The 26,494-nt window shown below is 44.8% G+C and overlaps 1 protein-coding gene across 4 annotated transcripts in view; it reads right to left on the bottom strand.

Annotated features, from left to right (window-relative positions):
- The window catches only part of LOC118516357 (uncharacterized transmembrane protein DDB_G0289901-like), a 38,566-nt gene extending 12,102 nt beyond the window's left edge, over nt 1–26,464 (bottom strand). The window contains exons 1-4 of one of the 4 annotated variants that reach the window (XM_036062189.1): nt 26,339–26,464; nt 25,640–25,790; nt 25,380–25,547; nt 24,651–24,908 (exon numbers count right to left, since the gene is read on the bottom strand). In XM_036062189.1, coding sequence (XP_035918082.1) covers nt 24,651–24,908; nt 25,380–25,547; nt 25,640–25,790; nt 26,339–26,359 — 598 coding nt within the window. In that variant the 5' untranslated portion in view covers nt 26,360–26,464. The other 3 variants (XM_036062190.1, XM_036062192.1, XM_036062191.1) reach the window with 3 other exon arrangements.
- Between the last annotated feature and the right edge of the window lie 30 nt (nt 26,465–26,494).

Raw genomic sequence — 26,494 nt, 5'->3', positions numbered from 1 at the left:
GTAATAAAAACAAACACAACCTTCTCGGAGCACCAACAGACGAAGTAGTGACGGAGTATAACTTCAACCTCAAGTCGTCGTTCAGTCAGCGCAGCGCATTCTTTCTCCCCATTTTTTTCCCCATGGGTGATTTGTCTTGTTATCCCAACAGGAGTGAACGCGACGACGCAATCACAAACCACACCACTTCACTCGACCGGGTCAGGTCCGAGAGTGTTGTGTTTTCGATCAATGGTTGCCAAAAGCTCCGTAACTGCTGCTGCTATCTTTGCGGAAATGTTTGAAATGTGTAATACGCCGGGGTTTTTTCTTGGTTTTGATTTTATAGCTTCGCAACAAAGACCACCGCCGACACTCGCGCGTCATACTCGCTGTTGAGAAGCAAGCACATCAGGAAGTCGATCCTCAACCTGCGCTCCCTCAGAGTAACGGATGGAATGGAAAGAATGCAACCCACCCGGTGCACCACAAGTGCAGCACACCGACTCGTGGCGGCAGAACTGTAGGAACCCCCACATCATGTAGGAAACAGACCATAAACTTACGCTGCAAGAAAATCTGGAAACCGCAACGGGAGGCAAGTGGTCGCGAACAGATCCCGTGCAGTAGTAGTTGCTCTACTTCGTATGCTTCTTTTGTGGCGATAATAAAATGGAATTAAATGAAATCGAGACCGGAATAAATTGGCACAACCACCGTGGAGAGCACGGTGGGGGAAGGGAGCACACGCCCAGTGCCAAGTGACGGACGGCGAAACGGTTCCCCGCTACCCTCCCAGCCCTCTTTCGGTGGCTTCGGTACCGTGGTCAAATGCTCCAAAGAGTTGCGCGGAAAGCGAGCAAAAGTCACATATGAGAAACGTCGCACACTTCTCTACCATGGCCCAGGGGTCTCGCGAGACCAAATGGTGGTCGTCGCCACGGCGTGTTTGGGTGGAGTTGTCCCTGACATGGGGGGCGCAGTGCAAAAAAAAAAAAAAGAAAAATACATTTGACCAACCGAAACTATCAAAAAGTCAGCGGTACGAAAGTTTGCATTTATTTTATTTCCATTTTTTGTTGGACCATAACTCTCTTTTCGAAGGTTAAATTTAATTTAAAAAAAACTAAAGCGAGCGCAGTTTTACGCTATTGGTGGAAGGGGAAAATGGAAACTTTCTAGTGCAAAATTAAATTATCAAAAACCATAAACGCAAAAGTGTTTTGATGGTCGGTTGCAAACTCGTGTGCCTAACTCGTTCGTGTGCAAACTTTTTTTTTCTATTGCTAATTGTATTACAGATTATAAATTGAAGAGAAAATTGCAAATTGATACGCATGAGCGGGGATTGCTTTCGACATAAAACCTTATCAGGGTGGACAGTTTTAGCTGCTAGGAAGGCACCGATTGTGACCGATTGCAGAGGAAATAGAAGTCGCAGGATTCGTTAGCTTCAGGAAAGTTTGAGATAGCTTTGCAGCTTGACAGTTAAGCAGTTTTTATGGTCTCGCATATACAACAGCGAAACAACTGCGACTAAATGCTAAGCGAATGACAGCTAAAAGTAACGCTTCGTAACGCTTCACTAGCTTTCGCTTGTGAGTGGCCGGTCTCATATATTATCCCTTTAATTGTAGAACTCTTAAACTTTACATCTATGACCAATGGCAGTCAACCTTCAATGCTAGGTGTTTTGGCTGCAGATTATCCTTCCTTTAAGAGACAAATAATTTATTGTAAAATAGGGTTTAAATTCGTTTAAAGTTTCTCCTCATCCTCGCCCCGTATGCGTGGAAGGATCATGGGGGAACCGCTTCAATGACGAGCTGTAGGAGCTGTACGGTGATCTCACAATCCTGTCAGCTCTGGTGGGCTGACCACGTCATGCGAATGGCACAGGACGATCAAGCCCGCAAAGTCCTCTTATTGTTGCATCAGTCCAATACCGCAAAGCGTTTGTAGCTAAGTTAGTTAGTAAATAAGTCTCTCCGCAAGAAGATTTCACCATATTATATTGAGATTGTGATAACAACACAAAATTTGTGATACTAAAACGAAGGACTGCTTAACCAACTATGGGTAAATTAAGTCCAGAAAGCCATCAATTGCAGACCCCAGATATCTTGAGCTCCAGCCACAGCCTTAGAAGCGAACAAACATGGCAGACGTCAACACAACCCGCTACCGTCAAATTAAACTCGAACAAACGAAACATTTGAGCGGAGGTTATGCAAACAAAAGAAATAAAATGTAATCCACCATAGTAAGTGAGAGAACAACAACCGTTTTCACTTTAGCTCTATTAGAAAGCGCGCAAAACAAAAACACTACTATTGCTGCTAGTAAACGACTAAAAAACGGTTACATAGCGCCGAGAGAAGAAAAAGCCTAGAAATGAAGAACAAATGGCTTCCGTCTCCGGACTGGACCGAATGGACGTAACCATCATTACAACCGTGGTGACTGGAGCCACACGACCTTACAACCCACCATCGAGAGACACACGAGCCAGGGGGTGGGGTGAGGGTACGTCGGCTGGGAAATGGATGGTGGACGGACGTGTGTACTATTTATCGCACTTGCATGTGACTTCAACTAACCCCAAATGCTTACCTCCTATCCCTGTCTCTCGCTTTCTACGGTATGTTCGCTTGCCGCTCAACTAACACCGATTGCCCTCGCTGGTGACCCTTTAGCAGTGTAGTTTTGCGCCCTTGATTAAACAAATATGCACACTAGGCACCGTGCATGCATAGGCAGGTAGGTACAAAGTGAGTGCCCAGCGTGCCTTTTGAACGATAGAACGAGAGACAACAGCACAAACGGAGCGAGTCGAAAGACCTGTCACCAGGGCTAATCCACACCGTCTCACGGTGCTGTAACTCGTGCGTCTCGTGTCTAAGTGTCCTCGCGCGAGCGGAATTGCATCTAGCCCCTCTGTGGTCACAGTACGGGCAAGCTGTTCCTGGTGGCTGGGGGTTGCTTGGTCATTGTGTGACCGTTGGGTTGGAGTCATGGGCAACTAATCCCACTAAAGCTACTAGGCACCCCCTCCCATTGATAATGTCACTGGATTACAGAATTTAGCATTATTAGGGATTGTTGAGTAATATTATTGCATGCGGAGTTTCCAGTGCGCTATGTGCGTTGAGTAGTGTCTCCAGATGGATACGAACTAATGCGAGATCTCTTGTGGCAAGAATATTCGTCATCGTCAACTTCGCATTCATACTCACTGATTAGATATTGAGTTGCGCTGCCAGATATCGATACTAATTAAATCACCCGGTTTTCCAATTACTAATCAACAGTGCCATACGAAGCGCAAACTGAGGCCGCGTTTGGTGAATTACTTTTATGATGTAACATCGAACAACATCAAAACTGAATATTCATTCGAAATTTCAACTCTGTAATGACCATATGGTGGTTCTCTCAATTTTGTATGTTTATTAAGTAGTTTCACGTACGTCGTTGGATCAGTTGTGCTACGTGGCAAGGTCGATCCAGATTACATTCAAACCCACGGCCGACCTATACTGTGCTGCGACTGCTTGCGACAAGTACGGTCACGCACGCCGCGACAAAAAGTGAAACGAAAATTTTGGCAACTCTCCACTGTGGTAATGCCATCTGTAATGCCTTTTTATATTGCAGACCAACTGAAATTCATTCATTCATATTAGGTCAGTTTTGGTGAAACTAATTGTTCCATTTCCTATTTTTGATTGATAACCAGAGAAAAGCGTTAGTTTCACTTTCTGTTCTTGTTTTCACCCTGTGTCATGAACGCCAGTCACCATCATGAAAGATCTGTTTAATCTACTTTATGGTGGAAGCGGCTCGGAAGATATATGCTAACATGTGCATGTCATGAGATAGCTACCGGACAAACCAGCTAGTGGGACTGTAGATCTTCTTCTTCTTCTTTCTTGGCCTAACGATCTCTTAGGTCATGTTTGTCATTTGTGGCCTTAGATTAGACTTGTTGATAGCACGTAGTTGGATTGTCAGCCCGCACTACGGGGGAACGGTCCGGATGGTATTTGAACCCCGGCCCTGAACCCGGTATTAATTTGAAGAACAGTGCTGTTGTCGCTTCTACCACCAGGAGATTAATATTGTTCCATAAAATTAATTTTAAACACCTGCTAGAGCTTTTAGGGTCATAAGTAGGGCTTGGCCCTACTCCAGCAGGCATCCTACGCTGATAAGAACTGACAGCATTTTATCAAGGAAAAAATCCAATATTTTATTTACGCTGCTCAATTAACAAGTCAGAGAGAGAGAGAGAGAGAGAGAGTAAGCAATTACGTACTCTGATTCACATTAATATACGTCTAATTGTTTACTTTTCGCCCAGCTTCGGTGTGCTAAACATGTCGTGAGAATGACACCTGGACTATAAGGTTTGCTCAATCAAGCACTTTTTTGAAGAAAACAGCAGTGGATTACAACCACTTAACGGCTGTATCATCGTCTGCCAGGTAAGAAAGTATTCTATAAATGTACAACAAAATCACCTTTCACATGTATCACCTATCATCTGTCGATCACGATCAACTGATCCACAAATCAATCTGAGTTAATCGGCGAGCAATGTTTCAAAGAGTGCAATGTAAAATCGAAAGCACACAATTGTGACCAGCAGTATTTAGAAATCGATGGGGAAAAACCCACCCAGCCATCCCGATTCGAGGAGATGACTTATGATGGGTGGTCGTCGATGCTGCTTAGTACCAACGCACGCCACCGCAGCCGTTTTGTTGACAGTTGGGTGAACGGCGCGCGGCGACGGCGGAAGTGTGTTTGCAAACACGCTTCAAAGTCCGCACAGTAATTAGATGATAATAAAGTGAAGCTGTGCAAACACAGTGTTGTCCCTTGCTACCGTTACACTGGCCCGGTGATGCATTGCCCGTAATCAGCGAAGCTTTTTGCCACACAGGGGGGGCGGGCTTATCGTCTGCTAGCCAGTTCTAACCGAGTGTGGTGGCGGAATCTTGCCCGGCGGTGTGGAGCTTATTTATTTACCTTTGCTTTGCGATGCCGAAACTGTGGTGGCAGCAGGTTCGCTTCTTGGCGGTGGATGATGTGGTTGCTGCTGCTGCTGCTGCTGCTGCTGAGGCTGCTGCGGCTGCTGTTGCGATAAAACTGCAGCCGGTGCTAGCCCGCCACGACGCTGCATCATCTTGACGGCGGTTTGTGGTGGCTTGGAGGAGGGTGTAAGGATTTTCCGTACCGTATCGCGGTATCGCAATAAAACAGGAACGAAACGGATCACTTCCTCGCTGATGGGTTACTTGCCAGGGCAGCGCAGCGAGCGACCGAACACAGCACACACCACACTAAATCCATTCGACTTTGAGTGAGCCAGTTACGCGCGCCGACTTAACACTTAATGAACATCAGCACCGTGTGTCACGCCGCCGGTTGATAATGGGAGGAGTGTAGTGGCCGCGACCACCAATCAGTCCACCAGCGGAAGCAATGTTTCATATGCTGTAACACGTGACACAACAACGTCGCCGGTGCCCATTGCCACCTGTGTCACACTCGGACCTGGTGTGCGGCTGGTGAAACGATACCTCTCTATTAAACACTACATTAGCACTTCACTGTTTGCTGGCTAATGGAATATGGGATACGGGGAAACGTAAGAAACGGCACAGTTTTCTATAGCAAATTTGAAGCACACAAAAGATATTATAAGATGCAACCGGTTTGAGCCAATAAGTCTTAAAACATTCGCCCATAGAGCTATTCTTGGATTCGATCGTTCCAGGGACGATTAACGCTGGTGGGTAATCAAGGGTGTCATTTTCAAATTTGAGTTCCCTCTGGCATAATAATGAACACAAATGAACATCGTTGCCGATTACTTCCGCTCGCTTCCGGAAGCGATCGATCTCAGTCATAGCTCTGATTGTCCATCAATATACGCCTTTTAAAAACGATTTTTAAGATTATATATTGAAGTGAAAACGGAAAACCCAGTAAAAAGCGCACTAAACCGTATTTAAACAACATCCGATATTGGTAAGAAATCATCCTAATTTTCTCTCGATTGCATTCCACCACAACGTGATGGAGTGAGTTGTTTTAGAAAAGCTCCCACTTGAAATGGCGAGGCATATCAACGCGGTAAGCTAATTACAATTTATAAATAACTATCATTAAACATCTCTCTTAACAATAAAGACCCCCCTCCCCATCCAATCCTCGCACCGCAAACGGCGACGCTCTGTACACGTCGTCGTTAACTGCATTATATTTTTAGCATTTCAGCCGTTTCCAATTTTAGTACGATTGCTATTTTCGGGGTGTGGGCCTTTTCCCATCTTACATCGATCTCGCGTGCAAAGTGGCAAAACATCTCGTTGGCCAAACCCAAACACACGTGAAGCTTAAAAAAAAACACGTCGATCGGAAATGCTGCGATGCGTTGGTGAAAATCATTGGAATTTCCAGCCCCGTGCTACTATTTGCACGAGAGATAACTTTTAACCTTTTACCCACAACACAACGACGTCATGCGACACAGGCTGCTGCTCATCCTCGTCCTCTATTCTGCCAACACCAACAACGCGCACGGATTACTGCTATCCTTCGTTAATAATTCCATTTATTTTAACAGCGCCACCCAAACCCCCACCGATATAGCATTTGCGTACAAGGACGAGCGAGCAACAAGTACCACCACCGGGCGAGCATCGCCTGCCATCATTTCGATCAAGCTTTTTATCGGTTTCTATTTCTGTTCTCGGAAGCATCTCCGAAGGACCACCATCGACACCTATCACCCGCCTACACTGGAGTGGGAGAGGTATCAGTCGACGATATTACATCACGAGCCAGCATCTCAAGCATTTAAAGGTAAGGCTCGGCCGGAGGCAATCCGGAGCACAAAATGAATCGTGGCAATTCTGGCGGGTGAGACCGCACCCCAATCGGACGACGCGACCCGTCGATTCGGAAGCCATCACCAAGCTGAAATTGCACTACCCTTCTGCTGGACGCCCGTTGGGTAACAAATAGTGCGCTACCTGTCAGGTATCATCCCCGCGGTAATGATGTGTTTGAAAAGTTGAAAGTTGGGTGGGTGATACGGTGGAGAGGTGTCGCGACTTGCTGGATAAACGCCATACAGCCGACAGTTGGAGATCGATCTACAGCAGGCGCCCGTTGCCAGCCGGTTAGTTTGCGTTACCTTCACGCTCTCGTGGCAGAAAACTGATGGAAAGTTTGACGAGTAAAATCATATTCTTCGTACCATATGAGTAAACGAAGTAGTGACGGAATGAGACGTTATTGTTGTCAGAACGGAACAGAACTCGTGGGTTAATGTTTGAAAGGTATTCAGACGTATTCAGGAAGAAATTTCATTCGCATATCGCAGCCAATAAGCCGAAAGCCTCTATAGAAGAAATAAAAAAGCAAATCGATCCAGACCATAAAGAAAAGGTTCTTTAGCTTAGTTTATGATAATTTCCGATCATAAAATCTATCTTGATGATCTAGATTTAGATATCTTTTTCAAGCCAAGGACCACACTTCCAACAACAAGGTTGTCTTAAGCCGGTTTTGACGTTTGGAAGAATTTGCACAGAGTTAAGATTTGCATACAAACTGACAGTTGAAAGCTAGCTAGGAGTTGGAAGTTAGATTTTATACACGACAAAAGCCAACCTTTAAATTAGAAATCTTTCGAAATGTCATTGGCTAGAGAATTATTGTATTAAAGTTCTTAAAACTAAAAGATTCTCTCAAAGGTAAAGATTGAGTTTGCCCAAATTGAGTTTTAAAATACCTCTATTCTATTCTAAATTGCTTGGGGCTTAGTAATAATCACCTCCGACAATTTTCATAACTACAACCAAACCTAGCAGCTCTCTTATCACACTCTATAACCCACACACATTCCAACCGAGTGAATCCATCACACCTGGTGCAGTAACAAAAAAAAAGAACAAGCGTCATGCAGTGACCTCGGCTGAAATCGCCGCACCTCTCCACTCGCCAATGCCACTCTATCACTATCAATTAGTCAAGATTATGTAAAACAACTACCCCGCCGCAGTCGGTCGGATGCAATCGGATGCAACTGCGGTGCAGTCATGACCGATTCGAGTGCGAGTCCGATTGTCGTCAGCTCGTACTGCATGTTACTTTTCGCTCTCTCTCTCTCTCTCTCTCTCTCTCTCTCTCTCTCTCTGTCTCTCCCTCTCCCTGGATGGATGGATGGGCGCGAACACTTCGAGGACCGTTATCAGGGGCGCAAAATGCAAAGAAGCGCATCGAACAAAATAAATAAACGCGCCTCATGAGGTGAGAATGTGGCGCACATCTGGAATGCAAATGAAGGATCACCCCGGTCGGAAGGGAACTAATCGTAGGAAACGGTTTCAATTTGTCGCACTTACTGTACATGATGGTTTCTAGGTGATTTTATCGATAGGAATTGTTACAGACAAATCTGTTGCCCCACGGGGCACACCAACTATATTTTTGCTGTCCCAAAGGGAAGTTTCCTGTCGCGTTCGTGATGATTCATGTAATATGATTTTCGTTCCTTTGCTGATCGGTTTTATGCATTCGTATGATCGAATGCGGTGCATTCCGGAGAGCAGCCAACAGTACCACCAGTGCACGCCTCTTCTTCTTCCAACGGAAACCCCCTCACATCACATCAATGCGCTCGCGGCCACAACTTCCAACAGAATTTGAGCCCGATCGTAAACATTAAACGTTCGGGACGAAAATAAACAAATAAACAAACACAAACAAATAAACTTCCTGTTCCGTGCGGTGCGGCGGTACTGTCGTGCGGCATACAGAGGAACGAAACTCCACTTTAGAAGAAGCTAGCACAAATAAGCACAAAACAAAAGGAAGATAAAAAAGAAAATGCCAATCTAACCTGGCAACAACTGCATTCGCGCGCGCGCGCCTTCCTGTGCAATGTGTCTTCAAGCGAGAACCAGGGCGAAGCTAAGAGTCGCTATTGCGAAACACAACTGTTTGAGAAAAGTTGTCTAATTTAAAATAAATTTTAGGTATTTTATGTTTATTTCTTCCCTGTTTAGCTTGAGAGAATGCCGAGCGCATTTACGTTTACGTATGCTCGATTTTATAAAATAATCTTCCGCCAGCCCAGAGTTATGAAAAATTTGGTTTACCAGATATTTTTGCAGGTAGCTGCGTACTTCTAGCAGTAAACCAGCTGTTGAAACAAAGCTGTAACAACAAAGTACTTCCCTAAAATCTCTTATACAACTTAATGTGCATAACATACACTATAGAATAATTTTGGCAAACTTTTACATATTATTATTAAATGGGGGCGGTCCAGTGGCAGAGGCGACAGCAGCAGGACCGGGGTTCAAATCCCATCCAGAACGCCTCCCCGTACGCAGGACTTTACTACTGGTAAAATCAAGTCACAGAAAGTCAGAAATGGGAGGCCGAAACCTTTCAAGGTTGTAGTGCCAAAGAGAAGAAGATATTAAATGCGAAAATGTATTTTTAATAAAGAATGATAAAGTAAAAATTAAGGAATAAATAAGCAAATTTAATGTGGAGAATAAACAATCTCAATATTGAAATCTCAATTAACTGGAAAATTATTTTAAGGCCCGAAAAATGAATAATTGATAAAAATGATTGGATAAATATCTAACCAATAAAAACGGCTATACGATTAAATTGATTGATTGTGTTGACCGTTTCTATTGAAGCACGAAGAAACTTCTCCAACGATCTAACAAATTCAAACTTATTTTTTAAATTTTTATGATACAAAATAAAATATACCAGTTTATTGCTAGTTATACGCTCGCTAGCATGAACTTCTTATAAAAATTAAATATGACGAACAAAACCATAATATAAATTTCTTATCCCCATGATTAGAGACCTTTCCCGTTGGAGAATGGCAATACCGCACGAATGTAAGGCGTCGGAACCAAACAAGCGCTCGCTCCGTGGTTCGTCACACCGCGCAACAGCGTCTTCTTTTCGCAAAGATCGCGCACACACGATAACATTGCTGATGAAAATTCGATAAAAATGCACGCCAAGCAGCGTGTGTAAGCATGCGAACGCAATAAAGAAAATAGTCTCCCACATTTTCCTGGCCCCAAACACCCAACATCTCTCCCCCCCAACCAATGGGTGCACTTTCTCGTTTGTGGAACGATTTGCAAGCACCGTCACCACCACCACCACACCCAAATCGAACCACCACCATTAATTCCGCTGTAATTGAATCGAAATAAACAAAATCCCGTAGAATGGAAGTGCAAGGGCGAGCGTCTACCAAACCAACTGCTGCTGGTTGGTTAGTGCGCCGTGAAAATACGTTTTCCTCTCATTCTTTGTTCGTTGGCATGTGGGATTGAAGGGAAACAGGTATTGCACCGACGGTGGTGGTGCTTCAAGGTGTTGTTGCACATCTGCAGCAGCGGACGTGAGATGCATACTGTGCGAGAATTTTCACCAACCTGGCCAACGTGAGTGGCGTTTTGCGTTGTGTCGGGGAGAGAATAAAAAAAAGGGAAACTCAATCTCGCTCTGAATTGTTTGTGCCTTTTTTCCACGCAGGATGTGGAAGAGTGGGTCGATGTCCCTTTGGTTGGCATGGCACGGAAAGCACACCACACCAGCACCAGCCTCGTACGACGCACAAGTACCGGAAGCGGAAGTAATCCAACGACGAGCGCATCGTTCACGGGGCTGAAGAAGCAACAGATTACACTTTCATCCCATTCGGAACTGCTTGAGAATTTAAACAGGTTAGCAGGAGTTTTTTATTATTAGACTTACTTCAACCGACAGGTAATAAATTGATTGAATGTACTTCAAAAAATAAAATATTCTAATTAAGTTGCTTTGCTCGAACTGGAACTTCAAAAAGACACAGAAAAACACACACTTTCCATCCAAAACAAAACAACAAACAGTGCCGTGCTTCCACGATCGGAAAACCACATCCCGCACACCCACAACAATGCCTTCGGCCTCGGCGGTGACTATTTGTTCAGCTGGTTCGACTCAATGTTTTAATGCCCGAGACCTAATACCCCGACCACCGTACCGATCAGCTCCTTCCATCAAGCTGTGCGACCGACATAAAGGGACACTTGACAAACATATGCTCGGTTTTTTTTTTGAGGGCAGACCAAAGAAGAAGCCGCACAAACACACGCTCGCACAGATGTTAACACAACATGTACAACACCGCCGTGCAGTGCAACGAATGTGGGAATATCGAACGAATCGAAACCGACGATAAACGGGGGCCGTGGTAGTACGTCAATTTACATCAACACACAGCGCAGGTAGAGCTGCTGCTTACGGATTGTCTTTTGATAATCAGACGAACAAGATTGCGAGGAGATTATTGGGGTAGGTGCACAAGGTCTGGAGGCACAAAACAACACGACATTAAAGCGAACCGATCCTTTCAGACCTTTCTTGAAGTACGATGAGGAGTGTAAGCATAAGGTTTCCTTTCGATGGTGGTAATTCGTTTCCTTTCCACGACACATTAGTTGCTTCTTATCCGGGTGGATGAAGCACAGCTGACAGTAAGTGTAATACACCCCTCCGTTCTAGGGAGTTCAATTTCAATAAAATGAAAGTACGGGAATAACATTTTGTACGGCTGATCAGTATTTTGTGAGTTAGTGGGACGCTTGCTATCTTCGCTCATCTAGTTGTCGATTCAAAATGATTTGGATAAGGTTCTACGATGCAGGGCTTGCCAAAAATTCAGTCTGTTTGTTTCTGCTGAGGTCACTCAGAAGGCTATTCGATCGAAAATAAGGTTAGCGTCAAAAATATATATTTCACAAGCGTCTTCAATCGCTAATTCAAAGTCGCTAGTTCAAAGATACCCTGTCATCTGAAGCCATTTCCATATCAACTATCTTTGTTTGCTAGCTGCAACTAGCTTATCAACTGAAAACCCCTGTAAACAAAGGACGGCAGTGGGTTGAGTGATAAGCCAAATTGCAGGGTAATAAGATCTTCAAAAATCTTCAAAATCTATCAACTGTTGTTTGTTCTTAACGTATAACAAAGACAAATGTACCAACATAGAGCCTTCCCCAAATTTTAAGCTCTGATCTGATCTTTCTTTGAGCTCCTTGTCCTAATTGCCAAACCCGTTTATCTATAAAAAATGCAATAAAGGAAATAATTACTGTCACTTCACGTTTCCATTAATTTTTTTTCCATTAAGACGTTTAATCCGTTTAAAAGAAAAACAGGAATCCTTCCGTTTTTTCATACCCCTAATTGTTGTCCCCATGAAATGGTCAATACTAATTAACACCCTATCCTATCCTCCCAAAAAAAAGCAAGAACAAAAGAGCCCATGAACACATTGGACACCAACACATTTTTTATTTCTTCGATCGGATGAATTACTGCAGATTGATTGTGTGTGTGTCAACTGCTTCTGCTCCATTCATTATTTGCAACTTTGCAGATGTGCAAAAAAGCTACAATTGAAACAAACAAAAAAACTGTGACACTAAAAGTGTCATCGCGTGACTTTCTGGTACTTCGTCTACCGTCCCATATCATTAATGGTGGTGATAAGAGCGAAAACCAATGATTAATTAGCTTAATCAGGATGACTTTTTTGCTGCAAACCATAAGCTATTAGCGACGCACGACCTTGCTTTATTTTTACAGCAAAACCAAACTCTTAGTAGTGCTACACATATAAGGCATGTGTACAAAAAAGGTTACATTTCAATTAGTAATTCTTGGTAGTGAGGTAGGTAGGTAAGCAACATCACTTCTTGCCAGCACTTGGATAGAAATGCAAAATTTCGAATAAAATTTTACTCAAAGAAGTCTACGTTAAATGATCTTCTTATTTAGTATTTTCTGTAACTATACAGCAGCTTTGTATTAACACAATCTGCTAACAATAATACAATTTTCGACCCATTCGCTCACTCGTCCTGCACCTTCAACACTCTCGCGAACGTGAGGCTGATGAAGGTGAACCGAATTTTCTCTTCTCACGCGTTCACAATTCATTCACGCTTGCTCTCATTTCATCTGTTGAGAGATGAACCCATTCGCCATTATTCATTCCAGATTTTTTGTTTTTATTTACGACCATTCCAACACCCAACAACTGCCAATTGCCGCTCTTTTTGAAGTTGAAACATTGCTGTTTTATTTTTTTCTGATAAGAAGACCAAAGGTTAAATATTTAAAATATATTTTATATGTTGTGTTGGCGCGTATGCTACTGTAGTGCTCCTCTACGACATTTACTCAAGCACTCCGTAATAGAAATCTTCTTCATCATCAACCGAGGTTAATCGTGAGAAAGGTGAGAAATAGTGAGACACATACTAGTTGAAGTTTAACCAAATAAAAAAAGGGAAACAAAAACATCAACCGAACCGAAACCGCAAGCATTTGTTTCCGCGCTCGCTCGGTGAGAAAGTAGCAAATGTGTATAAATGAATGAATCTATCTCACACACAGAGAGATAGAGAGAGAGAGAGGGCCGTTTGTCGTTCGTGCGTGCCAAGTGTAAAGCAATTCGTGATACGTGCGAGAGCGAGAGTGCGTGCAAACAAAACCATCCCCTATTTCGCTTCCACAAAACCAACATTTGCTGCTACTCTACTTTTCCTTTTATCAAAGGCTTTTATTATCAAAAAAAAAAAACACACACACACAGGATTGTTCAAAGAGTGTATGTGGTGATGGTGGTGTACCTAACATCGTAAACGAACGCACGCATGCACGCACGCACAGGGGAATTAAAGTTTGGGGAGATGCCATAAAAGGCCCCGGGGTTAATAATTCATCCGGGGTGTCACATTCGCCACTTGAAAATGGGATGTCGAATAGCTGCGCCCAAACAAAGGGGACGAAATCTGATGGGTTGGTGCCTGGCGTTCGGTAAGTGAGTTCAAACTAGATTTTCGAGGCTCTTATCTACCTTCACCTCTGTATAAGCCTTGATACCTACAATAGGCAATGGATGAATCAACCGTGGACTCATTCTCTCTCTCTCCCTTTTTCTCTTGCTCACTGTCTAACAGTATTGATAAACACATTATACAAATAGAGGAAGTAAACGACATTAACCCGACACCACAATTTATCGCGCAACAGACGTGCGCTTGCAGCAGCTCGGAGCAAGCAAGTGGATGCTATCAAGCCTTTGCCGATACGCTTTTCCCACCCCGTTGTTTACCGGTTCCGGTTCCCGGCGCGTGATAGCGATGGCCACCCTGTGCACTACTAACCTACACCACGCACACACTCTACTAGCGAGAACGAGTGGCTCTCAGCTGTCGTCGATGGCGGCGAACTACGAAAACCCCCCCTTCTAAATGATGGTTGCTGCCTTAGTAGTGGTAGTGGCGCACTTTTGCATTCGATACACTACACCGCACTACTATTCGCCATTATCGCGCGTCATTGGTGGTGGACATTGCGTGACAGCCCATTTCACTGTGTGTGAGTGTTGCTACGTTCTATTTCTCTCTCTCTCTCGTTTAAACCCTACATCAATCGTTTGTTTTCATTCTCTTCACATCACAGTAGGTCGACTGTGAGTAGTGAATCAGACACACCACACCAACACACACATGCTCATTAGCTCACCATATGAGAGAACACATCCACCAGATCTCTCTCACATACATATGCCACCCGACGCAAGAAAACAATTTCGAAGGTGTTTAGATTACACAAATCAGACTCGGGGGGGTGGGTTTTTATCGGGGGTTTGTCGCCCGCCATTCCGGTAGTGCGAACAGAGCTAGAGGACGTGATCCTTCTCCGAAACGATAAAAACGCAGCCGAAATGAGGAACTGTTCTTTTTTTGACGTTTCGTGACGAGTGTGAGATAGAGCGAGAGAGCAACCGGATGGATTAGATTAGAAGATGGGTCTTGCAAAAATGTAGCACAATTATTAAGGACTTGTTTTCAGTGTTGCACTTCAGTTCAAATACAGAATCTATTTTAATGATGGAAAAAAAATGCTAATGTGCGGACGTCATGTCTATAGGCTCTTGAACAAGAGAGACAACTGGGATAAATTATTACACAATGTGGGGGCTCACATACCACCATTATTCGCGAATTGCAACGGAATCAAAAACTCACACCCCTATCTCGTTCAACCCCTTTTCTCACGCTCCCTGTCTTTTTTCTGCAGAACCGGAGGCAGGTCTGCCTTGCCGTTTGTTACGACATGACCACAGGAGCGATCCATCCTTTAAACATAAATTTTAAGGTCCTCCGAGAAGAAGCGTTTCTTCTTTGGCCTCACTAATTTCAGAGGTCATGGGCCTGTCATTTATTGGTACAAACTTGACTTAGTTTATCGGCAGCTCGATAGGTTTCCCCTGAGTTCGAGAAAATGATCCGGACGAGCGATTCGATACCAAATTCTACCCCGTGAAAATACTGGACAACTCTTAAAAAAAAAACAAACTATCTTTCCTATAGTTTATCAATTTGTGTCCAGAGGCCAGTTTGAGACGTCTTTATTTGAGTCCCTAAACATAATTGTAAGCAAGACATCCCACAGTCATTTAACTGTACTGCCTTCTCTCGAGATGACTTCAAAACCCTCTCCACCAACAGTGGACGAAAATTCATTGATCGTCTTGAGGAAAATAGAAACAATGCGCAATGGCACGAAAAGGTGGTAGAGCAGGAGGCGTGTTACCGTGGCGAAAGAGTCCCCCTCCGGAGACGCTCCGTACAGTTTTATCCATTCTGTTGTGGTTCTTCTTTTTAGGTGAATGAACCCCATTCTCTTACCCTTTGCCACCCCCTACTTTCACCCCCCCCCCCTCCACCACACAAACACGGCCAGAGCAGGCGTAAACCACCCAGATTCCCATCCCACCATTCCTTTTGGGGTGGTTATCGTCATTAAAGACGACTGTTGCTATTGTTGGCTGTACGGAGGCCGCCGCCGCCGCCGCCGGGAGCGCGCGCGAGGAGCAATAGACAAGGACAAGGTGAGTAAACTAGAATAAGAAGAGCAACCGAGAGCCCTTACAGCCCCCGATGGTACAACAATAATAAAAACCAGCGTATCGCTACACACACACACACAAACACAATAAACTAGCAGGAACAAATAAAAACATACAATAAGAACACTTGTTACAAATGAGAACACTTCTTTCGCTCTCTCTCGCACTTACTAGTGTCGGTAGGATCACTAGAGAACTACAACAAGACGATTAAGCTTCATACACACGTACATCAACACATAAACACAGACTCCTGAGTAGATGGCCGAAAGCAGACCCTACTAGTAGGTGATAGTAAATAGGATCCGACGTTTTTTTTTTGCATTGGTAGTGGACAACACAACTGACCGTGTGGCACTATGATCTGTCAGGTTAGCACACACTTCCTGAGATGTCACTTGCCACAAGCACACGAGAGGATCATCTCTCAATCTTATGATCTTGGCCGTACGCAAACTACGGACGTGATCGGTCCGCTGTTGAATGATGCTGTGAATGTGAGTGATGATGCTGATGATGGGAGTATCACAACATCTCGCAGCAGCAGCAGCAACAGAAGAAAAAGACACACAGACACACGAAACTAGATGAAATAACGGAAGCAACATCGACGACGACGGCAAACGATGAAATTGAATCTGGTGCGCGCCCGGAAGTGAAACGGAAGACGGGCCCACAAGCAACAGCGGAGCTACCGACACAACACGGACGGCGGGACGGACGCGCGCACCGAAAGACGAAGCCGGCAGCCCGCACAGCGCGCCCTTGCGGCCGGGAAGTCGTCACAGCACGCGAGACAGAACCAACCCGATACGCCGGCGTGAGAGACGAACAAAGAACGGATGACGAGCAGATGACGCTGATGCCGACGACGGCGACACGCACGCACGCAGAGAGAAGCCAGACGACGACGCGTGCAAAATGCGCGAGAAAGCAGAAGCGCGGACGCGAAACTTTGCTACTCGGCCGGCCGCGCGATACGTACCCGGGCGTACCCACACGTACGGTTGGCGAATGAATGCCGTGCCGAAGTCGGTGTCGGTTGGTTTAAAAGGCTGGTGGTGGCCCTTTTTCGATGAGCGAACGGTCGAACGGCGACTCACTCACGGGGTGAGAGAAAGAAAAGTTCACCCCGCTGGTGAGGGGTGGCTCACTGCCGTGTGAGTGAACGTGAGCAGGACGGGTTTTTTTTTTTTCTTCAAGCTCTTCCAGAACATATATCGCATTCCGTAGGTACACCGTTTGGATGGGAAAATGTAGTCGATCAGTGCAGTCTGGTCTGCCTTAGAGAGTTGCGATTGCTATAATAAAACATTTGAATTTACTCAGGGGAATGTTTCACTTAAATGATGGAATAATGCAGGACGGCTGTGGCACATTGCAATCATATAAGGGAATCTTGTAAGCGTAAAAATAGGGCACATTTGGAACGTGATGACTCTGTTTGGGAATTTTGCAATTTTATCGATTTAAAGAGTTGTTTAAAGTCACGTTACGCATATCCTCTAACTCGATCCAAGATTCCATTATATGGCTACAATTATATTAATTAATTTAATTTAACATTTTTTTATTATTTAAAAAAATTATTTGAATTTACTCAGGGGAATGTTTCACTTAAATAATGAAATAATGCAGGACGACTGTGGCACATTGCAATCATACAAGGGAATCTTGCAAGCGTTAAATTAGGGCACATCTGTAACGTGCTGACTCTGTTTGGGAATTTTGCAATTTTATCGATTTAAAGGGTTGTTTAAAGTCACGTTACGCATATCCTCTAACTCGATCCAAGATTCCATTATATGGCTACAATTTTATTAATTTATTTTATGTATCATTTTTTTTATTACATAAAAAAACTACTCTGCAATTCCTGGATAAAAATAGTTTAAAAAGTTATTGCACCTTTAGCTGCAATGAAATATGTTTATATTATTACTTAACTTAATTAATGTTTATAATTTACTGCTAACGTCTGTCACTGGATTGCAAAGTTTTAGGCGTTTCGTAGCCAACAACACGTTATTAAAAAATGTCGAGATACCATTAATTGTAAGCGAAAATTTCTTACTGGAAACATATCATGCAGAACGTAATTTTCATACTTGTGTCTCTTATAAAATAAGAAACATAAATATTTTTTAAACTAATAAAATGTAACAAATGCTGGCAAAATCCCTAACGAATTATTTCACTCCACTCCACCAATAGGTAAGCTGATGTAGCAAACCAATATATTTTTTTAATAGTTTTATACACTATACTCAAACTCAAGCGGAAAAGCCTTGTCTTGTTCAAAATTGTGTCCCCACAAGCAGGACGCATTCATTCGCGTTTTCCACAAATGTTCATCCACATTCATTCACCCAGCAAAGAGAAGAGCGTGAGCGAAATCTGCTTCCCTGTCGTCCGTGTACAACACCACCACACCGGGGTCACATCATCTCATTCGACTTCAACAGCAGCAGCTTCATCGATGCAATTGGCCCACATCGTTCCAGCAAGGATGGGATGGGGTGGCTTGCACAGGGGGTGGGTGCCGCGAGCGCGAGCGCGTTTGTTAAATGATTTGATTAACACCCGCCATAGCTGCTGATGCACCCGAAGGTTGCTCTCATCCGCCGCCATCCATCTGAGCACTCGAAAACCTTCCTCGAAAAAGGTAAATCCTTTTTGGTGCTACGACGAATCGTAAGGAGTCAAACAAAAAACCCCCGTAATGTGTGTGTGTGTTTTATTTGCCGGAAGTATTGATAAAACAAATAATACCCCAACAGAATAAACCATTTTCGACACGAGTTTTAGATCATCGCTGGTTGATAAAGATTTGAAGGACGACCGGACGGGACGGGGTTTGTTGGCTGAAGGTCCGGGGTTAACAACGGCTACTGATGTATACAGGCCAGCAAGCCGTACAACCCCCCCCCCCCACGCAATCGTGTCTCGGGCTAATGAGTGAAAGAATACAACCGTTTTGCACCTTCACAAACCCATCGCGCCCCATCCCTTCAGACCGCAAATTTATTTGCTCTCGCTGCCCCCCCCCCCCCCAATAAGGGGAAAACCGCCTCCTCCCTCCATCCCTCCCCCAGCTGCGCTCCCATGATGGAAAGGCAACAACAACACATTTATATTGCCAAGGTTAAGGAAGGAAAAATTATGCGATTACCCATTAAATTTAGTCCAACTTCTCCTTCTAACGTTCACTCGGATTCTCTCTCGCTCTCTCTCCAACTGTTCGGTTAAAGGAGGAAATTTACTAGCACCAAACGACGGCCAACGCAACAGGAAAAAGGCCGGCCTCGCTCTCTCGCACCACACCACACGCACGCAGGAAAAACTCAGCGGGAAACTGACGGGTTCGACGGGAGGCGTTCGAGAACCAGCGGAGAAAGCGCTGGTGCACGGTAGATGATGGATCATCATTTTCTTCCCCCCCCCCCCCCCCCCCCCATTGACAAACATGATGGCGGGCTCCAGTGTGTCGTGTCGACGAGATACACACAATAGTATAGAGTTTTGCAAAACCGAGCTCCATTGGTTTTTGCATTCCTTCCACGGAAAAAGCCACATGCTAATAAGGTGATTAGCAGGCATTGCTGGTGCTGCTTGCAAACGATATGCCGTTTTGGGAAGGATTGTGGTGCGATTTATGCGATGCCTGGTCGTTTTGGCCAAAAATTTGGCATATCATCATAATCAATAGGATACACGTAGGCGAGCTATTGCGATGCGAGTTGCTGCTTAAAGGATTTAATTTTCTTCTATTTTCAGACTTTACAGTCAATTTTCTCCAAGAACGAATTAAATCTGTGGTCGACCGAGAAGGATTACAAACTAGAGGAGCTGGACTTGTAAACCTAAGAGTCCCGCAACGTGGAGAGCAAGATCTCTTGCCTTGAATGACGAGGTCTCTAGAACCATTTCTTGGTCATGGCTCTTCAGACGACGATGATGCTTGTCAGACAGATACTTTTTGGTCGAGGAGTGTCAACCGGTGACAAATCTAAACCTTAAGAGACCAAAGGCGGATTGACTCTGACAGTGAACTTGGAAGCTTAAGAGTCCTGTCGGGGTCAACAAGATTTGTTTCTCTTGGTCTCAGAATCCCTTGGACATCTGCTGCTGCTGGTACTAAGCAGACTTGAAACCTAACTTGAGGATACCAGTGACGTAATTGATTCTGTGAGAGAACTTATGAGCTTTAGAGTGCCCGCCTTTGACAACTAAAATCCTTGCATGAAAAGACCTTTCGGAAGATGACTTCGCCTACATGGTTTTGGCTTTGGCGGACGGGTCTATTAGCCGACGAGGTCTCTCGGTACACGAAGGTGAGACCTACTAAACTACTAAATCGCTTGATAGATTCCGGCCTAGAACTTTCAGTCGACGAGGACGTATATTAGATAAGGTCCTTCGTACGACGAAGCCTTGCCTGATGTCGAACCCAGACCTGATAAGGCCAATTGTGGTGGAATTAGATACAAATTCTTTAAATATGTCAAAAGAATTTCTGTTTTATCGTTTTTTAACTGTACTGTTAACATAACTAAATATCTAAAGTAATATAACTTCTACAATATAAAAAAAATATCAGCTCAACGTACCTGTCCGGACTTTTATGCACCAGTGCACAAAAAGCAACAAAATTGCAGCTACTTAAAAGTGAACACCCTTGAAAAGCTGTGCACTCCAGAAAACATAAAGAAAATTGAAGTTAATTTATTACATGCAAACTGGAATGTGCCCGGTATGGATGTGTGTGCGCACCTCGGCGACATTTATCGGCGTCCCGAACAAAAACCCGGTCCCCGATAGTAAAAGCAAAAAAAAATAGGGAGTTGAACGAAACCTATCGAGTGGATTGTGATTTACTACCGCCCAAGCCCACGTACACACACACAACCAATCACAGTCCAATCAGTCGTCTGGGTATCGCCAACCAAACCAAACAGTTGGGTTGGGGCAGGATCATCGGCAGCAGAAGGCCGAACGGCACATGTAAATATAATGATAAAATAAAAATGGATTAAAACTGGCCCCGGCCCTGAGATTGGCACGGAGTTTCCGGAGACTGAAGGTGGTGGTGCAACCGGGGGGGTTAGACCTATCGTAGCGAGTGTTCTGCGCGGTCGTCTTGATGTGGGACGGGCCGGGACGGGAATACATTTTCTTCATGCACGATTTGCCGCATGCAAATGATATGCATTCACCACCATTACCCTCCATGTCTTGCCACACTCTTGCCGGCTCTCTTTCTCTCTCTCTCTTTGGAAGACGTTAAAGCGGACGTATGGATGGATGCCTGATGCAGCAGCAGCAACAGAGTGCAACGAGAAAGAAAATGTTTCCTCCTTGCGATGCTTCTGCTCCACCTCCTCTAGCAACACCACCGCTCTTGTCTCTTGCCCTGTGATGTTCCCAGAGTTCATTCTATCTCCCGTACTGCAACTCTCTTTCGCACCCGGTTGTAGTTGCTAGGGTACATATGTGCATCGATGCACATGCACAAAATTGCATCGATAGCGTCAAGCCGAAAGAGCGCACCCACCCATGTGTGTGGGAGAGATTCAACTATGAGAAAAATTGGATACGCTACGCGGTCATGGACGTGAGAGATGAGTGAGAGACCGAGCGCTAGAGGATGGCGGGAAATGAATCTCTCGCAAGTGTTCATTTCGCGTACGAAGCAACACCATGGCAACGTACAGATCATGCTGATGATCAAGCCGAGATATGTACGTGGCTGGTAGGTAGCTGGGTGATCAACCTTCCCGAAGGCGTTTTACAGACCCCAGTCTCCACATTTTCGAGTATCCCCATCCCCAATCCAAAAATGCAGCGAGAATAGATGAGACGCGAGAGAACAGCACATCCCAGCGAGAAGCTTAATGGTGGAGATTTAAAGCTTTAACAGGGTCAAGCTCCAGCTGGAGCCCAGCGGCGGAAGGAAAATACGTACTTTCCCGGTACGGAATGGGCATCGGAATTTTCACCGATTTTCACAAACTTCATTAAAAAGTTGCAAAACACACCACCTGGCATGGCTGTTGTACACCGTACCAGCAGTGAACATCGGTAATTGGACTAATTCCGCTTCGATTTGATTATGCAAATGCAGCGTCACCCGACGGTCGGATCAATTCGCCCGCAAACGATGATGATGCGGTGTAATAAAAGCAACCGAATAAAATTTTGTTCGCCAACGACACGCATGTGGAAGATACACTAATTTGATTAGCCTATTCGTGCTCCACGTACGCGCAGAAACCTCACTGGTCACCATGGTGAGCGGAAATCGATCTCCCTAGAGAGGCGTCGCGGTTTGCAGGAAGGTCGCATCAAGTAAAATGCTGTTGTAAAAAGCATACGCCCGACGCATCATAGTAGGCAGCCGCCGCCATCCGAGCAAACAGGAACTGTTGTAACTGTGCAAAGCGGAAAAAACCATCCAAGAGCAGTCAGTAGGTCGGTCCCCGGCGCGAAGAAGGTGATGCGAATAATTAGGAAACGAAAAGGCGAAAAGTGGGAAACATGGGAGGTGGAAACCGTCCTCTCTGTTGCCCGTGCGCCAGCGCCCATTAATCTTTGCCGATAACCTTTACATTGAGTCATTTAAATTATTCATCTTCCCCTCGATGGGTTTACGCCAACGGATAAACGAGGCGAAAGGAAACGAGAGATAGAAAATCCACCTCGGCCGCTCGTCTCAAGGAAAAGCGGGGTTGGGATTTGGTGGTCCCGCAGGGGTTCCACATTACCTCCACAAGCCATCGGCGGCAGTTTTTCGGCAGCAGCTAACAACTAGGCGGAGACGGAATTGAAGATCACAGTGAGGGAATCGCGCTGCCATGTTTGTGGTGAAGGTTGGAAAACGGGAGCCGGGGGTTGGTGAACTCCCGCTGGTCAGTGTGAGTATGTGCGTGTGTGAGACGTGCGTGCATCATTTCAATTAGACTTAATTATCGTCCGGGAGTGTTGTGAACACTTCTTCCTTTCCTTCCTCTTAGCAGAGAGCTGGTAGGTGCGGTCCGTTCTGTAAGTCTGATTTATATCGAACAGACGTTAGCGTTACAAGGTGTGGGTAGGGTTAGCACCCCTCCGAAGGGTTCATGGTGATGGGTCTACCCAAGGCTGGGCAAAAAAAGGAGACCAACAAAATATTGTATTTCAATGTGTGATGTTGCTACTGCTAGCTTAGGTACTGTTCGCTTAAAGTACTAAGCTGCCTTAAAGTACTAAGCGCTCTTTTGAGTTTATGCAGCGAGCTAAGATCTGCTGCCCAGCTTGACTTGAAGTACTTATTAGTACTAGATAAACCAAAGGGCTACAGGCAAGGCACTAAAGGCAGCAAGACAGATTTATTCATAAAGATTTCGACCACATATTGCGTTACCTAGGTAACGCAATACGCAGAACGCACTAGGAACCCAATAGTACGCACTAGGATAATTTATTTAAGTAACAACTTAAAATTATTTGCAGTAAATTGCTATTTGTTTTTCTTAAAATTATAGTGTTGTACTTTAAGAATCTTTGTGTCATTTCGTGGTAACAGTTTCTCATCCCATAATCTCATTATCTCATCCCATCCTCATGTTTTACGGTGCCCACTTGAAGAGGACGATGCTTAGCATTATCATGGCCAAGAAAATAATGTTTTGCGCAGTGTCTTCAACGATTCCTTGTCCTTTTCGCTTCCCTCTATTCCAAAAGGATAAATTGATAAAAAAGATAACCGATCGGAGAGGGCAAACGGGTAGGTTATTTAGATTATTAGGCAACAATCATTGAAGATGGCGCGGGCAGTGATTAATATTGATGAGCAGATAGATGCACAGATACGGGCGGGCTCACGTTTGTGGGGAACGTGCCTTCAGTTTTACCTCGATTAAGGCGGTTTACCAACCTTGCGAGGATCGCTTGTATCATGATGGAAATCATTGATTTTCTCCAGAATAAATGTTCCGTAGTGGGCGCACCCAATGAGCCCTAGAGCTACATTAGGGTTTGTGTTGCGTTGAAAGTTTTGAAACGACTTTTTCCAAATGAGAATATTAGCAAAATGTATCAATAAAAAGTTGCGTTATTAATATAAGTTTATAACACAATCCTTTTTAAAAGCGAACCACTAACCAGTTCTTCCCAACGCATAGAAATCGCTACGTAGACCATTAGTAAATCAACAAGCCAAAAACCCCCCTGGGGAATTCCTAAGCGAAGCAGGCACCCAGTTAACACAGTTCGTTGACCAAACGTGGGCTAAAAAGATGACGCAAAACGGTGCCATTTAAAATTGGCAGACAGAGCAGCGTAGGCACCACAGCACAATTTTACAGCGGCAGATCGCAAATTTGGATCAATTTGTGGTCTGCCAGACGGATGCTGCGATAAACCAATTACATTGTTTTCAATTATTATTCTTCGCTCGTGGGGAGATGGCAAAACTCTTCACTTGATTCTTTACCATCAACGATTAGTGTCATTTTCGTGAGTTTGTTTCCTACCGTATTTAATATTTTTCTAATATACTGTCAGACGTATAGTTTTGGGGTGAAAATAGTGCAATTGTTCAATCGAAATTGAGTGCGAAGTGCACCGGCAGCAGCGAATTTTGAAATCCACTTACCTCTTGCCTGCGTCAGATAGTTGTACACAGCCGGAGCCGCAACGTCGCATGGCGTTTTGCCTTTCTGATTTTTGAACGATGGATCGGCCCCACGCTCGACAAGCATCTTTACCAGCTTCAGCTGCCCGGTAATGGCCGCATCGTGGAGCGGCGTATCGTTTTCCAGCCCGGTTGCATTAATGTTTGCTCCCGCTTTCACCAAAGCCAATGCAACATTGTAATGGCCGTGGTTGCAGGCCTCGTGTAAGGGTGTCCATCCTGGAAAAGGGTCCGCGTCACAGCAGAAAAATAAAAATGGAATGGAGATGTAACTGATGTAAACTGAGGCCTTAGGTTTGAGGCCAACTAGTGACGACTCTTTACACGGATCTACTCGAAAGCGACCCGAACTATTCTGGGTCGCTACCGGTTGGCTCCGACCCGGTAGTTTCGGGTCGTCCTGCTCATCACTACCCATGCTGCTCAAAAGATACTTGCAAGTTTGTATACTAATGTCCATCTATGTAAAGGATTCCCTTCGCCGTTTAGATAGCTCGAAATATACCACGGTCGAAAAAGCTTAGAATCGAAATATACCACGGTCGTTAACGCTAATTTGGTATGTGTAGATAACCGAAAGCCTTACAAAGCAAAGCTTTCAAATCGTCTAGCCAGACCGTGGACCGACCGTCCGACAAGCGCTAACTATCGCCCGCAAGCACTAACAACTAGAGATGGTGTTTTTCTTACCCGCAAAATCGGTCACGTTTGGATTGGCTCCCTGCTCGAGCAACTTTTTAACCGAATCCTGATCACCCTTCTTGGACGCTATATGAAGCGCCGTTTCGCCCCGCTCATTAATACGATCCCGCGATCGGGAATGAGCCGAGTTGCTACCTCCACCTCCGGGGCTCATTTCTGAAAACGTACCAGAAAAGAAAAAACCAAATCATTTAGCGTTCAACTAATCTTTCGGGAAGGTGGGGCAAACAGGGTTTAACCATTCGTACCCGCATCGTTGGAACCAGAGGTCATCTGCATTAGCAGTGCCATCTGCTGACGTTCAGACATTGGCGTCGTAACAGCTGGTCGGCCAGATCCACCCGATCCAGCCCCAGACATTCCTCGTGGTCTTGATGATGAAGGCATACCGCTTACATCCTGCAATCAAACGGAAAGACATTTTATTAGCCAACACTGTTGCAGCACACTCGCAAGAATGATAACCCGTGGATAAGATTGGTTGGAACGGAATATGTTGTGTTTCGTCAACCGCGGGCCTCGATACCGCCGCACGTCATGATGGATCGATACGAAAACAAACCAATCCGACCATCCGGATCCGGAATGCGTACAACTCCAGACGCCCTTCAGCGATTGCATCTTGAACGCGTGCCTACGAGCTGCATTCATCGGCAAATGAAACAGCGATGCCGCACCATAACAAAAATATACACAAATCCAAGAATACGAAACATATTGACGTTCCCGGTCAAATGCATCATTCGGTAGCGAAGCGTACCAGCAAGCGGGCGAATCGCCCAGGTACCCAGCGACCCACTTTGCGGTGCAAATTATGAATCACAACCGATCGCTGTGCACCGTCCCGCACGGGAAGACCGTAGCAAAGATGTTCATGCACGATAATAACCCATCGATGGCACACTGGAATGAAGAAAACACGGGAAATTGTGCGAAAATCAACTCACTTTCTTTTGGAAGTTGCTCATTTCAAAGTGACAAATGCTTTCATCTTCTTGCTGTTTTTAGCTGCGACATTTACTTTGACAGCTCCCACTGACGTTTGCGGATCTAGAACGTTTGGCAATTCAGCGCACAGTGGATGACTGTTCACAGTTCAGAGC

Source organism: Anopheles stephensi, unplaced genomic scaffold, assembly GCF_013141755.1.
Source record: "Anopheles stephensi strain Indian unplaced genomic scaffold, UCI_ANSTEP_V1.0 ucontig283, whole genome shotgun sequence".
Lineage (NCBI taxonomy): Eukaryota > Metazoa > Arthropoda > Insecta > Diptera > Culicidae > Anopheles > Anopheles stephensi.
Note: the sequence above shows the minus strand (reverse complement) of the source record. Positions and strands in the feature narration are given on the sequence as shown.